Source organism: Neurospora crassa, linkage group III (assembly GCF_000182925.2).
Source record: "Neurospora crassa OR74A linkage group III, whole genome shotgun sequence".
Taxonomy (NCBI): Eukaryota; Fungi; Ascomycota; class Sordariomycetes; order Sordariales; family Sordariaceae; genus Neurospora; species Neurospora crassa.
The window spans coordinates 5,215,098-5,229,521 of record NC_026503.1 but is presented as its reverse complement, the minus strand read 5'-3'; the positions used below and the strand labels follow the sequence as shown (position 1 = coordinate 5,229,521).

The 14,424-nt window shown below is 52.1% G+C and overlaps 5 protein-coding genes across 5 annotated transcripts; 4 read left to right on the top strand and 1 right to left on the bottom strand.

Moving 5' to 3' along the window:
* Positions 1-8: 8 nt before the first annotated feature.
* Positions 9-1,356, top strand: NCU16716 (hypothetical protein). The gene is made up of 3 exons (XM_011395775.1): positions 9-926; positions 973-994; positions 1,031-1,356. The coding sequence occupies exons 1-3, from the start codon at positions 196-198 to the stop codon at positions 1,220-1,222; spliced, it is 945 nt and encodes a 314-aa protein (XP_011394077.1). The 5' UTR covers positions 9-195; the 3' UTR covers positions 1,223-1,356.
* A 565-nt stretch (positions 1,357-1,921) lies between these two features.
* NCU08765 (hypothetical protein) lies at positions 1,922-2,770 on the top strand (the record flags this gene model as incomplete). Its single annotated transcript, XM_951021.1, has 1 exon — positions 1,922-2,770. One exon carries the CDS (start codon positions 1,922-1,924, stop codon positions 2,768-2,770), a length of 849 nt encoding a protein of 282 aa, XP_956114.1.
* NCU10641 (hypothetical protein) lies at positions 2,704-3,528 on the bottom strand. The gene is made up of 2 exons (XM_001728232.2): positions 3,268-3,528; positions 2,704-3,190 (listed from the first exon to the last, which is right to left on the bottom strand). The coding sequence occupies exons 1-2, from the start codon at positions 3,477-3,479 to the stop codon at positions 2,830-2,832; spliced, it is 573 nt and encodes a 190-aa protein (XP_001728284.2). The 5' UTR covers positions 3,480-3,528; the 3' UTR covers positions 2,704-2,829.
* A 2,050-nt stretch (positions 3,529-5,578) lies between these two features.
* Positions 5,579-7,893, top strand: NCU08766 (hypothetical protein). Its single transcript, XM_951022.3, has one exon. It carries the CDS (start codon positions 5,936-5,938, stop codon positions 7,640-7,642), a length of 1,707 nt encoding a protein of 568 aa, XP_956115.1. The 5' UTR covers positions 5,579-5,935; the 3' UTR covers positions 7,643-7,893.
* A 3,357-nt stretch (positions 7,894-11,250) lies between these two features.
* On the top strand, positions 11,251-13,760 carry stk-52 (serine/threonine protein kinase-52). The gene is made up of 2 exons (XM_951023.3): positions 11,251-11,496; positions 11,629-13,760. Exon 2 carries the CDS (start codon positions 11,642-11,644, stop codon positions 13,271-13,273), a length of 1,632 nt encoding a protein of 543 aa, XP_956116.2. The 5' UTR covers positions 11,251-11,496; positions 11,629-11,641; the 3' UTR covers positions 13,274-13,760.
* Positions 13,761-14,424: the final 664 nt, after the last annotated feature.

The following is a 14,424-nucleotide window of genomic DNA, read 5'->3' as shown; positions in this document are numbered from 1 at the left end:
CATCATATGGCCAAGTACCTCTAGAGATACCCACGTAGGGGTATTTATCGCACGAGGTATTGCTTCCATCCCTTCGTTGATCTTCTGTGCTCCTTCTTCTTGTCATTTGTCTTTCTTTTCTCTGTACTCCAACCTTCTTGGTGCCTTTCGTTCATCTCTCCAATCTTTCTCTGTTTCTCTCGGATTGCGGATAACATGGAGCCTTCCATGTCACCTCAGTCCACGTTCACTCAGCCCCTTCCATCTCCGCACACGAGATTACCGGACGCACTAGAACTTTTATCAATCTGGCAACTCCTCCCCATCGAACTCGTCCAACAAATCCTCGACCACTTCATCACAAACCTCCTTATCTCCTGCCGAGCTTCCGACATATACTCTACCACTACAAATGCCGCTATCCTCAAGGATGCTTGGTTCAACTTCCGACGGGATAGCCTTTCCAGATGCCAGAAGCACCTTATTGAGCGTTATTTTTATAATCACTGGCTGAACCGAGTGCGGTTCAATATAAACGTGCAAGATCACATGATGCCCGGAATGAGATATCGCTCCCTCCACGGTGGTACATATATACACGCCCACAACTTTCCTGGTATCTTCTCACCAGATCCTTTTCGGCTCACGCCTAACGACAATGGTGTTCTCGAGACCGGAAAGGCCACCTTCGAGTTTGTTTCCAGACCTCGAGGAAGGGACCCTCCCCGCGCTTCCATCCTTCATACTTGGAATAGGCTAATGAACGCGACCAACAATGAGTGGCCGCTACTTCACATTGAAGCCCCGGATGGAACGCGTAAGGATTCGATTGAACTGCGTCTGGAAGGCTGGGAGGTGTCAAAGGGCGGGCTTCGCATCAGCTTTCCGTGGAAGAAATTGATGACAATGGTGATCACCCGCATTCTGGAGATATGGAAGATGCCCCAGTGGTTGTTGTAGATGACAATGATCTACCGTTACTGCCGCCACCAGTAGACTCAGTTTTGGTTGGGTGGTTCATGCCCGAGCCATAAGTTGGACCTGGCACCAGGGTATTTCTACCTCAGGTGACATTGGATGTTCATGTTGCCTGGTACTTCTCATTTATACCAAAATGCATTTAGTTGTGACACGGATCAGTTATTGTATGATTGTGCTAGACACATTCTCGACAGGAAGGGTCTGCAGATGGTACAAGATTGAAAGGGCTTCTGGTTTGCGTGGCCAGATTGTCATTTGTTAACGGACTTGTTGATGGCGAGGGAAAGCTGAATGCCGTGGGATAGTACAGGCCTCTGAGGGATCGGTGGTAGCAGTAATGCACAATGAGCAGGAGTTAGTTGGAATTGGCAGGAACAGAGCCAAACTTCCTTACAGAAGAATGCAGCGTGCCCCTGCCCCTGGTAACCTTTGCCGCCTTGCCCGCAACTTTGCTTTCCACTTGCTATTTGGTTCAGTCTATCAGCCTTACTAATCGACTAATTGTCTTTTGAGAACACTCTGCTATGGTCTGCGTAGAGGTAGGTGAGCAACTTACCTGTATGTAAGTAGTGTAGACCGCCTGCATCGATCCGCGTGTTTCCCGGTTCAAATCCTTTGCCCTGCAGGCCACACTGTCTCCGTTTGACCAGTAATTCCCTGTGACAACGGTTTGGCAATCACCAGAACTTTAGTATTTCCAGATCGTGGGTTTTTGATTTTGCCAGCTACCTACCTACCCTAGGCTAGGTATATATAGCTGGCATCCGTCTCAGGTTCAGAGTTAGGTAGGTACCAACACAGCTTTTGCTGCTGCACAGCAACCAAAGCGTCAAAGAGCACCTACCTAATCATTGAAGCAACCGGGCCATCATCCCGCTTGACTCTGAGAAACGTCGCTGAAGGTATCATTTGCGCAAATCGACGCTCATCACATCTACCAACCCAACTCTCCTTCATTGCAATGGAAGGCACTCATGAGCATTCTCCTGAGCCTCACCCCGAGCTTTCCTCTGAGCCCTCGCCTCACTCCCCTGGAACTTTGAGGCTATCTACCACATGGCCCGCTGATACTTATCTGTGGGACAACGAGCGAGTAATCATGTCGACAAAATGGAGAGAGCTCCCAATTGAACTGGTACAAAAGATTTTCAATCACCTCATCGAGGGCTTCATCAACAAGTGTTTTTTCAACGACGAATGCGAGTTTGATACTGAAGGAAACTTCGTGGCCATGTCACCCGACATCGGCATCAAGAATGGAATTTCTTTCATAACCTGGAACCTTCGCCGTGAGTCTCTTTTCAGACGTCAGAGACATCTCATTGAGCGCCACTTCCTAGACGAGTGGCTGACCAGGGTAACGCTCTACCTGTGCCTTGATGCCGAGTTTGATACCCCCTTTCTTCGTTACTTTCACTTTCCCGAGTCTGAAGATTATCACGCTTTGACGAGGCTTGGCCCCGATAAGAAGGTTACCTTCTTTCTCTACAAGCCTGAAGAAAACGGATTCGTCGCGGCAGGTGACATGACCATAGAGGAAATGATGGACGATCTCCTGGACGCTTGGGACGATTATGTTGCGGACAGAACTTCGAGCTACTTGATCGTGGGGGTTCGTGCGAGAACTTGGCAGCAAAACGTTATCCAGTTTCACCGCGGCTTGGACATGTACAATCTCCGTAAGGGTTCAGTGAATCTGGAGGGCTTGGAGGTGTCTGAAGATGGCAGGTACATCCGGTTCAGCTGGGAGGATTTTATCACGGGGATGGTGAACTGGTTTCTCTATGAGACAGAGGAAACACGACTTTGAACACATTCCACAAGAACCTTACATGTAACACCACCACCACCACCACCACTACCAGACCTCTAAGTGCTCTGACAAACAACTTGATAACTGCCAATACCCCTCCCCCCAACAAAGCTCCCACAAGTATTCGGCGCCACCGTCCCAAACGCGCTCTCAGCAGGGCAACCCGCCTCCTCATAGAACCTCAGCAAGCACTTATTCGTCTCCGGCCAGACACCCGTGATCCTGACCGACTGGACGGGCGTCGACACGCCATTGTCGACAAACTCGTAACATCCTTGGGAGAGAGTGGTATCCGGGGACAACGTGGCGTAGGAGACGGGAATCAGGACCTGGGAAGGGGGGCCGGAGCAGGAGGTGGAGGAGAGAAAAGGTTGGAGAGAGGCGTTGGGGTTGGGGTTTGTGAGTGGTGGCTGGGAGCTCAAAGATGGAGAGAGGAGTCAGTTTTGTGGAATAGAAAGAAGAGTGCGGGAGGAAGGGAGGGGGGCTCGGCTTACTTTTGCCTGGCGTTGATGAGGATGGGTTGGGGAGCTGCAAGGGCGCCAGTTGTGAAGGCGAGGAAGACGGTGGAGGGGAGGACTGAGAACTTCATTGTGCTTTCCGTTTCGTCAAAAAGGTTTAGTGCGTGCTGCGAATTAGGAGATAAAAGTCCGAGGAAGGATCTTGATGCAGTAATATTGATACCTGTAGTAGATGGGATAACGATCATTTCAACTCGAGCAGTCGACGAGGGCTCCTCACTTTAAATGTTGTCTTCCGGTCCACAGCATATCCCGATGTGGAACCATCTTTCTTTGCGTGACACGAACGGCGAGTCGGTGACGGGTCATCTTTGGCAATCATTGTGGCAATTGGCATGGGCATCTGACTATCCATACTCACCTTCCCTTTCCCACTCCCCATTTGGTGTACCGTACCCATCCATCACGGACTCCATCTTTCCTCATCACCGGCAATTTCTCCGAGCATCTCCTTCCCGCTGTTCAATTAGAGCGAGCATTGCGGCTTATGCAACACAACAGGTCTGTCAGCAAATGGCGTAGCTCACACGACAAAGGTGACCCCTAAAAACTGAAGTGGCATATAACTAGACCACGGCTCGTGACGTAAGACAACGAGAAACAGGGTTCGATGGGCTTACGACCGAACCGCCCGCGCCGTAAATAGATCGCCAATCGGGATTTGGAGTCGCAGATCATCAGATGAATCGGACTTGTCGGCCTTGTAAGTCTCTTCTTGGAGCTAACATTCTGTCTAGTGCGGATTCGGCTTGGCGACATGTCTGACATTGGCACTCAGCCAGTTAAAGATGCAAGATGAAGATCATGGCTACGAATTTACCGACGCTGACGGCAAAGCTCGTGTTGCACAGGTCACAACATGCTTTGGTCGGCTGGTTAGTCGAGGATGGGCCAGCGGTCGCTGTTGGTCATTAGCCTTTGTTCGCTCCAAGCCAACGGGCATGACTGCAGGACAAGTCGTGCGGAACTGGCCAACAAACGGGCCTCCTGGGGGGCGGCTGGTGAAGGGCGCTACCATTCTGAATCTTTTCCCCCCTCTGAATCTTCCCCTTCTGAACCTCCCTCCCCTCCCATAGTGGTTTGCAGATGCCCATATCCTTCTCCTACCGAGAGAAGACGGTGACAATGGTCCGACCAGGCTAGTGAAAGCATATGGAGTTTCCCAATATCTCCCCATATGTGGCCTTTCTTCCAGGCCCGAATCAAGCTGCCAATGAGTTGGCTGGAGCTGACATTGATCGAGTCATTGTCGGAATCATCATATTGGACGTCCGGAAGATGGCTGGCCGGTATTTTCCCCCTCATCCACCAGACCTGTACAGATCAGAAATAAATTCCAGAGTGAAGGAGTAATGGGGCTGTGGGTCAAGGTAAAGTCCACCGTGTGGGAAGCTGTCAACATATCTCTTCCATCCTTTTGAGGTATCAAACTCAAAGCCCGAATAGTCACAGTCCCCAAGAAAGGGGGACTCCATGTCTTCCGGATACATGTATGCATAGCCCACTACGCACTCAGCTAGACGCAAGGTTATAGTGTCGTTGGTGGAATCGTAAGCTTCACCTTCACCTTGGTCGGCCACCCACGAAAGAAGCACAAACCGGTGGCGATGCCTGTGATTTCTGGACGGTTTGTAGTGGGGTAAAACTCTACCTCACGTCCCAGGCGCAAGATGGGGAGTAAGAGATGTCAGTATAGCGCACCGATGCGCCGCCTTTGGTGGTGGTTCAGCTGGCGGAGAGTCTCCCAGGGATAAAACGGGTCCGAGCCAATGTTTTGGAGATGGATACTGACAAGCTCATGAAGAATTCGTTGCACAAGCTCCACAGGTAAGAAGTGCCAAATGGGCGAGAGCGCCTTTGGTGATGGACTGGAAGGTGCCTGTTTGCGCCCACATGGAGTGATGGTCTTGAAGCGCGCTGCCCATTCCATCTCTAGTAGTTCCTTAGAAGGTCTCAACGGCGGGTACATTTCCTCCGGATCGTAGTATCGCCAGGTGTCCGTCAACTGCCTCTTAGGCCGCGAATGTGTGAGCTCATCGGTACCAGCAAGCGGGGAGGACATGATATGGTGAGTCAAATGATGTTGCTTGGTTGTTAACGTTCACGGCAGTGTGGAATTTCCGACAAAAGAGTTGGTAGAGGTCACGGTATGTAAACAAATAAGAGGATCACGTGGGGGTCCTGCCGTTCATTGGAGTCCAAGTCACATGACAGTCAGGCATTAATGCACTACAACCCACTGCAGCTGTCGGTGGTTACAGTGGGTTAAACAGCACCCCCGCAATGACATGACGCGGCGCCCGGCGTTCCACTTCGTTGTCTCGGTGACATATTGGATGGACCTTCCACTTCTCTCCTCCGTCACCACCCAGGATACTCGGCCGCGGCATCTCCATCTCCTTCGTTTCTCCCAATCCCGTGTCAACAAAGTCTTCCAGTCTCTCACTCCTTACAGCCCAGCCTACCTAGGTACCACTACCTTCATCCGATCCTCCTGCTGGTCAGCGAGTCGATACTACCATTCACCCAACATGCACTGAACCACCCTCACCAACCACGACCGGCTCTTCCACCCCAGGCCACGACGTTAAGACATTCGCAACCCAGTCAGTCAGTCAGTCAGTCAGTCAGTCACTCAGTCACAATGGCGAGCTTCCACTCCCACTCTCCCAGCCCACCAGCAGCACTCTCACCCGATGACGCCCCCCAACCAAGACGGCCCTCACGAACGTCCCTTCACGATGCCGCCGCCGCCGCCGCCCCAGCACTATCCCCCGAGTCACCAGGCCACGAGCTTGAGGACGGGGCCGACTCGTCCGAGTTCAACGCCGACGACGTGCCCGTTGAAGTCCTCGTCAAGCACCTCCTCGCCGCCAAACAGTCCCTCTCCTCCATGACCCTTGTCCTGCGCGCCAACGACCTGGCGACCTCGGCACGCCAGATGCACCAAGAATTCGTCATCCTCTCGGCGCAGACCGCCTTCCTGCGCCACGGCATTCTCCAAGAGCTTCACATTCTTCACCAGCTCCGCCGGGGCATGGCGCGCGCCTATGATAACGGCACTCGCGATTTCAAGCACATCATTCGCACCCTCGACACTGCCGACGGCCGACTTGAGAAAATCATGCAAGTTCTGCGCAAGACCACAGTCGAAAACGTTTTCCGCCAGCCGGGCGAGGAGCCCAAGTGCCTGTTAGACTTTGTCGACCCCAAGATCGTCGAGCAGGTACGCGACGCGTTGAAGGAGAGCATCCACGAGCTTTCAGCAGCCAAGACCTCGTTCGACGGCGATCTCCTCCGCTTCGACACCGACCTGCGTACCCTCACCGATGCCATGGCCGCTGCCGCCTCCCTCGCCAACCCAACCACTACAACCCCCGACGGGTATCCCCCCGACCAGCGATCCATACCCAACCTGCTCTCCGCCTTGTCCGAGGGCTCCCACCTCATGGCCGAACATCTCTCCTCTTTGACTCGGCACTTCGACATGTGCGTAACCGCCGTGCGCACCACCGAAGGCGGGGCTGCTTTGGCCCGCCGGCGCGCAGCAGAAGCCACATCGTCAGACGAGGACCAGGCTCCAGTGTCCATATCAGGCGTCATCTCCGCCCAGGAATCCGAGTCGGGCCCGTCGGCCTTTGAACCCATGGACCCTCTCGAGCGCCAGGAACTACTACACGTCGTGATGCGCGATGCCGCCGAGGTCGATGACGTGGTTGCCGATATCCACAACGTGCTGCAACAAATGGAGATGGACCATGCATCTCTCCATTCGCTCTTCTCAGCCAGCCGAGCCTCCCACGCCGCTACGCTCACATGCTTCTCCATGCTCGAGGAGGTCGGTGCCCGGGCGTCCTCGTATGTTGCCGCCGAGGCCGAATTTATGCAGAGATGGGAGGACGAGAAGGAGACGATTGACGAGAACGTGTCAAAGATGGACGAGCTCAAGAAGTTCTACGAAGGGTTCCTGAATGCTTATGGCGGCTTACTGCTCGAAGTGGAACGACGAAGAGCGGTGGAGGGCAAGATTGACAGCATATGGAGGAAAGCGAAGGAGCAGGTGGACAAGCTGGTGGAGGCGGACAAGAGGGAGAGAGAGCATTTCCGGTTGGAAGTGGGCGATTATGTGCCGGCGGATTTGTGGGGGGTGGTGGATAGGCCCTTGGGGAGATGGGCCGTCGTTCCGTTGGAGGACACCAGAGAGGGATCGTATGAGATGGAAGCACATGGAGAACCTGAGAATGAGGGCAAAGTTGAGACTGCGTATGAGAGGGAAACAGAGCCGAGCACGCCGACCCCAAGAAAGATGCCGTTGAATGGACCCGGGTCGGCCGGGGAACGACCGTTTTGATGATGATATGAAGGTCTTGGGTTTACCAACGATGTGATTTAGGCTTGTTGGTGTTTGGGTGAGCGTATGTTTGGTGTTTTTTACTCATTGGGCATGGCATGGAAACAGGAATGGTGCGGCTGGGTGTCACAATTGGCAACATGGGGGCTTGGAAGGCAATCACTCTTGGATAAGGTAGGTAGGTAGGTAGGTAGTCATCAACTTAGTATGTAATGTAAACAAACACTGACTGATTTAATGTTCCTACTGGCAAAGCTGGATGTTTAAAACCACATCTCGTTACTCTATGTGTCGCTAAAGCACCTTCCGCTCTGTACAAGGCTTCATCATCTTCCTCCTCTCCAGCGATGAATTAGGAGCTTGATTGGATCTGACTACAAATAATTGGTGTAATGATACGAACTATGGGATGTAGGAGTTGGGTAGTCTCACGGACATACATCCACGTCAAAACTACCATCGAGTGTCGTCAACATGGCGGATGGGCAAGATGTGTCCCGGCATACCCTCCAGACTGCCCAATAGCACTCAAGCCATGCACATGATCCTTTACAGCGACCAATCCAGCCCCCAATGGTCTATCCGCTCTATGATCAGGACCAAGTCTCCCATTGCGCTGAGGCTCCTTGAGCTTTCTTGAGGTCCTTCTCCTGAAAGGACGGAAACTACAGGATCCGTTTGGGATAAAATTCTCTGCTGGGCACACGGTGAATTGACTTCTAGAGGGACAGAGATGATCGGTTCAAAATGTGACCGTGAAGGGTCTTTGCGGTAGGCGGGAGGACAGGATTGAGCGGCGTCGATGAATACCTCTAGACGTAGGCCATAGGAAGCAGGAAACCTCTGTCCACGGCCCTTCGATCTTGCGATGAGGGACTGATCTCAAATTGTTTGAGATTCAACTCTTGCAAAGTGGAGGGCATGTGAATGGGACAAATAATAGATGGAGGTTGAGTGAAGTGATCGAACATGAGCAACCTGTTCGCTTCTCATGGAGCACGGAGGCCGATCTATTCTTTCCTGTTTCCGGTACGAGGGCAACCCGACTCTTCAAGGGGCTCAATCAACGAACTTCACAGTAGTTCTCTGAAGCCTTTCACCTCCCTTCATGGGGTGTAAACGAAGTAGTCCAAGGACCACAAATGATGCCCGATAGTTCCTCCTCGGAAATATATAAATATCCCCCTAATTCCACCACTACGATCTCTTCCACCAGATAGCCCATCAACCAAGCAACCAAGCGAAGGCGAAGATAGACCAACCTTAAACTTAGGTACAAAAAGAAACCACCAGGACACCCAAACCACAAGCAGTGAGCTAGCATCACAATAATCTAAACCAACCTCCCAGACAAAAAGCACTAAGACCCATACCATAGGAAAGCACACAAGTCCAAATGTGCAGATACGGCATTGAATACAGGTTCTGCCGCAACGGCGATCGGTGCCGGGGTGGCAAAGGCCTATTCCAGGGGACCGTTCGCCGCTACAACTATTATACGCAAAGACACAACATGCGGAACTGCAACAGTAGAGGCTGTCGAGGCAATCTTCAGCATGATTCGTGGCTGGATCGTTGGGTTGAGGTTGGGGAGTGTGATATATGCAATCGAGATTGGTTCTTGCAGCCTTGAATGGTAGGTACCTACTTACCTCTACCTCATTATTTGGGTCCTCTTCTCTATAATCTTAAAGGCTCACATCGCCGCTAGTTTACCTCTAGGTACCGTGCAGGGAATTCAGTATGAAAAGGAGGGACCGTGGAAAAGGAGGAATCATGGAAAGGGAGGGATCGTGAAAAAGGTTAAGACCTAACCAGGAAGTGGGAAGGTAAAGGTCAGGGGCAGGTAAAATAGAAGGAACAGGCAATGCCAGGTAACTACCTGCCTAAATCAAGTTCAAACTTGGAAGTCGTTTCTCACCCAACAGGTGAAATTGCTATCGAAACACTACAAGAATACCTCAGACGTTTTTATGATCCCTGACTCTTGTTGACGAGTGGACGATTTGTCACGGTAACGAGCTTATTCCATCCTTTGGTTACCTTAGAGAATCCGAGGCACTGATTCAACCCTCCGCTAAGGACACACCTTGCTCTTCCCTAAAATTACCTATGTAGAATCCCTAGGTACGCGCTCGCCTTCCCGTTTCCATTTTATGCCTTTTCTGACTTTTGGAAAAGGACAACCCTAGCGGAAACGCTGAACCAGATTCCAACATGGCAGAAGAGGACCCTAATGTCACACAATGAAAGCGCCGGAAATTTGGGGATATCGTGCGGGTATGTTTCGGGAGTATATCTGCGTGAAGGGAAGGACACCGATGAATGGAACAAGGTGGGAAATTTTGAGGGGCAGGAAGGGGGGATATTTGAGAGTTGAGGCTCGGAGGGAATAAAGAAGCGAATGTTCGACATGAAATGGGGCAGAGCATCAAAGCAATCTATGGAAACTCCGAGCATAAAACAAAGTTTCCGAATAGATCTCTAAGGCCCCGGGTGACCTTGACCCAAATGACTAAATATCCCCCTAGCAACCTCATCGCCATTACTGTTCCCATACCAATCATGCTGCGGCCGAGCAAAGGGGACACAGCTCATCAATCCGTCTTGAAACGAATAAGTCAGTCATCAACACCCGCTTGCGGGTTGGGCAGTCGCTGCTACTGGCATAGCAGTAAACCCGTCTTCTAGTGCGCTCGAACCATCGTCGGTACAGCTGCCCTTGCTCGTTGACCCAGCCATAGCCGGCTGGACAATCGGCGCCATTACGGCAAAAGTGATGTTCCATGTAGGAGTGGCACATGGTGAGTGAAGTTGTGAGCCCGTTTAGGCAAGGCTGGAATCCCGATGGGGGTTGCCGGAATAAAATAAAAAGGGAATTGGGAGACGCGCCTACCTATTGGATGTTGGAAACTGTGGCCCTGTGCTATTATATGCTCCGTGTTGACATCAAGTTGCGGCTCACACATGATGTAAATATGTTCATTCCTGAACTCGGGTGGTCGATGACCCATTATCCGTTTGTTGACGTGGGAGTCATCAACGACCATGAATCGAATCATCTAAACGCGTCATGTCAATGTATGCCTGCAGGATGAGGTGGAAGCAGGCCAGAAGGTCGTGATGGGTTTACTTTGATTGCAAGTCTCCATCGTTTCCATTGATGAGACGCAAATATCCAGAGGTCATATACCAGATTTGACCGTGAGTAAAATGGAATGTAAGAAGGATGATGTTAGGTTTCCCTGTAATTACCCGGGACCATGGTGTCCATTGCTAGCTTGATGACTTTGGGGATCGGCCTATGCCCCATGGGTGGAGAATTGGCTTTTGGGTGGTCGCCCCTTTTGAGCACTAACAGCTGGGTTCTGTCCAACAGGGAAGCGTACACTGGGTGCTGTTAGTGCTGTTGGCGTTGATTGAGTCACCGGCAGAAGTAGGTGTGTTCCGCACCGTGTTGAGATGTCGAAGATGCAAACCAAAGCTCAAGGAATGAATGTGGAAGTGGAATGAATCAGAATGATAGCGTCAGCATCATCGCCTAGCGTACTAACTATTAGGCGACAAGCTCACTCCAGTGGCAAACTGGTCGCCATCGGTGCAGGGGTGCAATGTCTGTACTCGGAGAGGCAAGAAAAGATGTTATGAATGCTGAAGCCTAAAGTGAGCCGAAGACTACTTAACAAGCAGCCATATCATGTGGAACGGAAACATCCAAGAACATCTTCAGTTCCATTCCAATCCGTCTTCGAGTCGAGTCGTCGTCAAGAACTCGATACTCACGGATTACCCTAACCCTGAATCTCGAAAACAGCCCTACCACTGGAAGACACCCCGCATTACGATAAGATAAGGTAAGCTCGCCCCACCAAGAAAATTGCCAGTGGACGGGAAGTGGAAGTTCGCAAGTTCCATGACGATTTCCATTTCGTCTGCCATCCTGTCTCATCACCACCTGCTGATATCGGCGGAACTGACGAAAGCAGACTCGGCAGCAAGATGGCGTCCCAACCAGAACTCACGTCGACCACAGCGGCGACCGACAACCAGAATGTCGACCTCAGCAACACCACCGCCCAGCTCAACAACCTTGCGATCGAAGAGGAAGACGACGACGACGACCTCCAAGATGTCTTTGAATCCGACGATGACCTCGACTACGAAGATGGCGGCACCGACCTGACCAAGTCGTACAACCGCCAACAACATGGCGCCGGTGCTACCAACTCTCAGCAGTCCCAAGCTCAGGCCCAGCAACAAAAACCCACAGCCAACACGTCGGCCCGCGTCGACGACCAGATCGCCGCCCTCTCCAAGTTCGCCGGAAAGATCCGCATCGACGCCTTCGACAATGCCTCCGGTCCCGCCGAGCGCAGCAAAGACAAGTCCGATCGCGCCACCTCCGAACTCGTCCTCGACCAGCGCACGCGCATGATCCTGCTGCAGATGATCAACCAGGGCTTTGTCTCCGAGATTCACGGCGCCATCAGCACGGGCAAGGAAGCCAACGTCTACGGTGCCATACTCCACCCCGAGGATGGCTCGGCCCCCATACACAAGGCCATCAAGATCTACAAGACGGCCATTCTGGTGTTCAAGGATCGCGAGAAGTACATTACTGGTGAACACCGCTTCAAGAGCGGCAGTGAAAAGGGAAACAACAGGAAGATGGTCAAGCTCTGGGCCGAAAAGGAATTCAGAAACCTGCGCCGTTTGTACACAGCCGGCATCCCCTGCCCGGAGCCCATCAAGCTCAAGCTGCACGTGCTCGTCATGAGCTTCTTGGGAGATCGCAAGGGCTGGGCCTACCCCCGTTTGCGCGACGCTCCCATCTCGGGCGACGACGCCGATGAACAATGGCGCGACCTCTACATCCAACTCCTCGGCCTCATGCGCAAGCTGTACCAAGTCTGCCGCCTCGTCCACGCCGATCTGTCGGAATACAACATCCTCTACAACAACAAGAAGCTCTACATCATTGATGTTTCCCAATCCGTCGAGCACGACCATCCCCACTCGCTCGAGTTCCTGCGTATGGATATCAAGAACGTCGGCGATTTCTTCAGGAGGAAGGGTGTCGACACGCTCTCAGACCGCACGATTTTCGATTTCATCGTCAACCCCAAGGGACCGGCCGAGGAACCCGGTATGAAGGAGACGGTCGAACAGCTGTACCAGACGAGGGTGGAGGTGGAGGATACCGCGGAGGCCAGGGCCGAGCAGGAGGTCGACAATGAGGTTTTCAGAAACCAGTACATCCCCAAGACGCTGAACGAGGTTTACGATATCGAGAAGGATGTCGCCAAGGTAAACGAGGGTCAAGGAGAGGATTTGGTATACAAGAACCTGTTGGCGGATCAAGTGGTGCACAAGACGGCGGAGGATCAGGAAGAGGAGGAGTCTGATGAGGAGGAGGAGGGCAGTGGTGACGAAGAGGAGGGTAGTGATGACGAGGATGACGAGAGCCGATTCGAAAAGGGAACACCAAGAGGCAAGAGGTTCATCGACAAGGACGAAAAGAAGCAGCACAAGGCGGCGGTTAAGGAGGCCAAGAGGGAGAAGAGGAAAGAGAAGATACCCAAGGCGATGAAGAAGAAGTTGGTGAACAGCACGTCGAGGAGGAAGCACTAAGCTGTGGTCGTCTACAAGTATCAGCTTTTCTTGGTTTCTTTCTCTTGTCTTGTTTGCTAATGGGCTCGGGTATGGCTTCTATGGCGCTAAAAGAATAATGGATCATGTCATCTTCCAGCCTGCGTATCCTGCTTTGATGCGTTTGGCGTTTCTCTCTCATACCTCACCCCATCCCGTTTGATCTGGCTACACTTTTGGCCATCATCCCTTGCGACACAGACGCAGCAAGTAAAGCAACCGGATGATGAAAGCAGTAAAGCCTGCCTGAGATTGTCGTCTCCTCAAACGAGCTTGTAATGGTTTTGCCTGTTTTCAGGGCGAAGCCTCCTGCTTTCGAGTAGAGACACTTTCTCAGAAGGCAGGTCTGAGTCGCTGGCGAGCCACCTAAAGAGTGGTCAAGCCGGGCTATGACGACCAAAGAGAGCACTGACGGTCTGCTCCCATACTGGGCGCCTATTAATCCCATGGAGATTCCAGTAGTCTCCTGTTGCCTTTAATATGTACTTATAAAGAGGAAGATGCCTCTACTATACGCTCCCCATTCCCCTTTCTTTATTTCTCCTTTTTTTTATCCCCTCAGTAGATGTTTCCAGTGGTGATATATTTTGAGAGGGCCGGAGTTGCGCTGTGGCGGGAGGGACCTTTCAGGAACGTCGGAGCTTCTTACTTTCAGTGGATGAAAGTAAAAGGCTTCTTTACATATCTTTCGAGATTGACGGCCAACCTCATAGCCAACTTCAGTTTTTGCGTCAACCTGGTAAGCGTTTCTGGAAGGGGTGCGTTTACTCGTGGATGTGATCTGAGCCTTAAAAGAAGAAAAAGATCAGCTCGCCCATGCTCGGAATCGAACTCGGGATGAGTCAACTCTGGACGGGCACGGGTTAAACCTACGAAAATACCGCGCATTTTCTGGACCCAGTGCACTACCACGTAGACTATTGGGCCGTGTTTGAAGGTCCGATTCTTCGGGCTAATATGGTCTCGGACGGTAGACGGAAGGAGGGTCCTGTCGCTGAGAAAGCCGGGGCCGTACTGGGGCCCTGGGGTTCCGGATGGCCCAAGCTCCCGTTCCGGCCTGGCACTGACCCGACAACGGCAGCTCTGGTTTCACCCAGGAGCTGTATTTGTTTCATCTTTCTTTTCAGTGCTCC

Coding starts and splice junctions, on each gene's coding strand:
- NCU10641 (XM_001728232.2), bottom strand. CDS start 3,479: ATGATCGTTATCCCATCTACTACAGGTATCAATATTACTGCATCAAGA. Junction 3,191..3,267: donor CTCATCAACGCCAGGCAAAA/GTAAGCCGAGCC, acceptor TCCATCTTTGAG/CTCCCAGCCACCACTCACAA.
- NCU16716 (XM_011395775.1), top strand. CDS start 196: ATGGAGCCTTCCATGTCACCTCAGTCCACGTTCACTCAGCCCCTTCCA. Junction 927..972: donor GAGATATGGAAGATGCCCCA/GTGGTTGTTGTA, acceptor TGCCGCCACCAG/TAGACTCAGTTTTGGTTGGG. Junction 995..1,030: donor GACTCAGTTTTGGTTGGGTG/GTTCATGCCCGA, acceptor ACCTGGCACCAG/GGTATTTCTACCTCAGGTGA.
- stk-52 (XM_951023.3), top strand. CDS start 11,642: ATGGCGTCCCAACCAGAACTCACGTCGACCACAGCGGCGACCGACAAC.
- NCU08766 (XM_951022.3), top strand. CDS start 5,936: ATGGCGAGCTTCCACTCCCACTCTCCCAGCCCACCAGCAGCACTCTCA.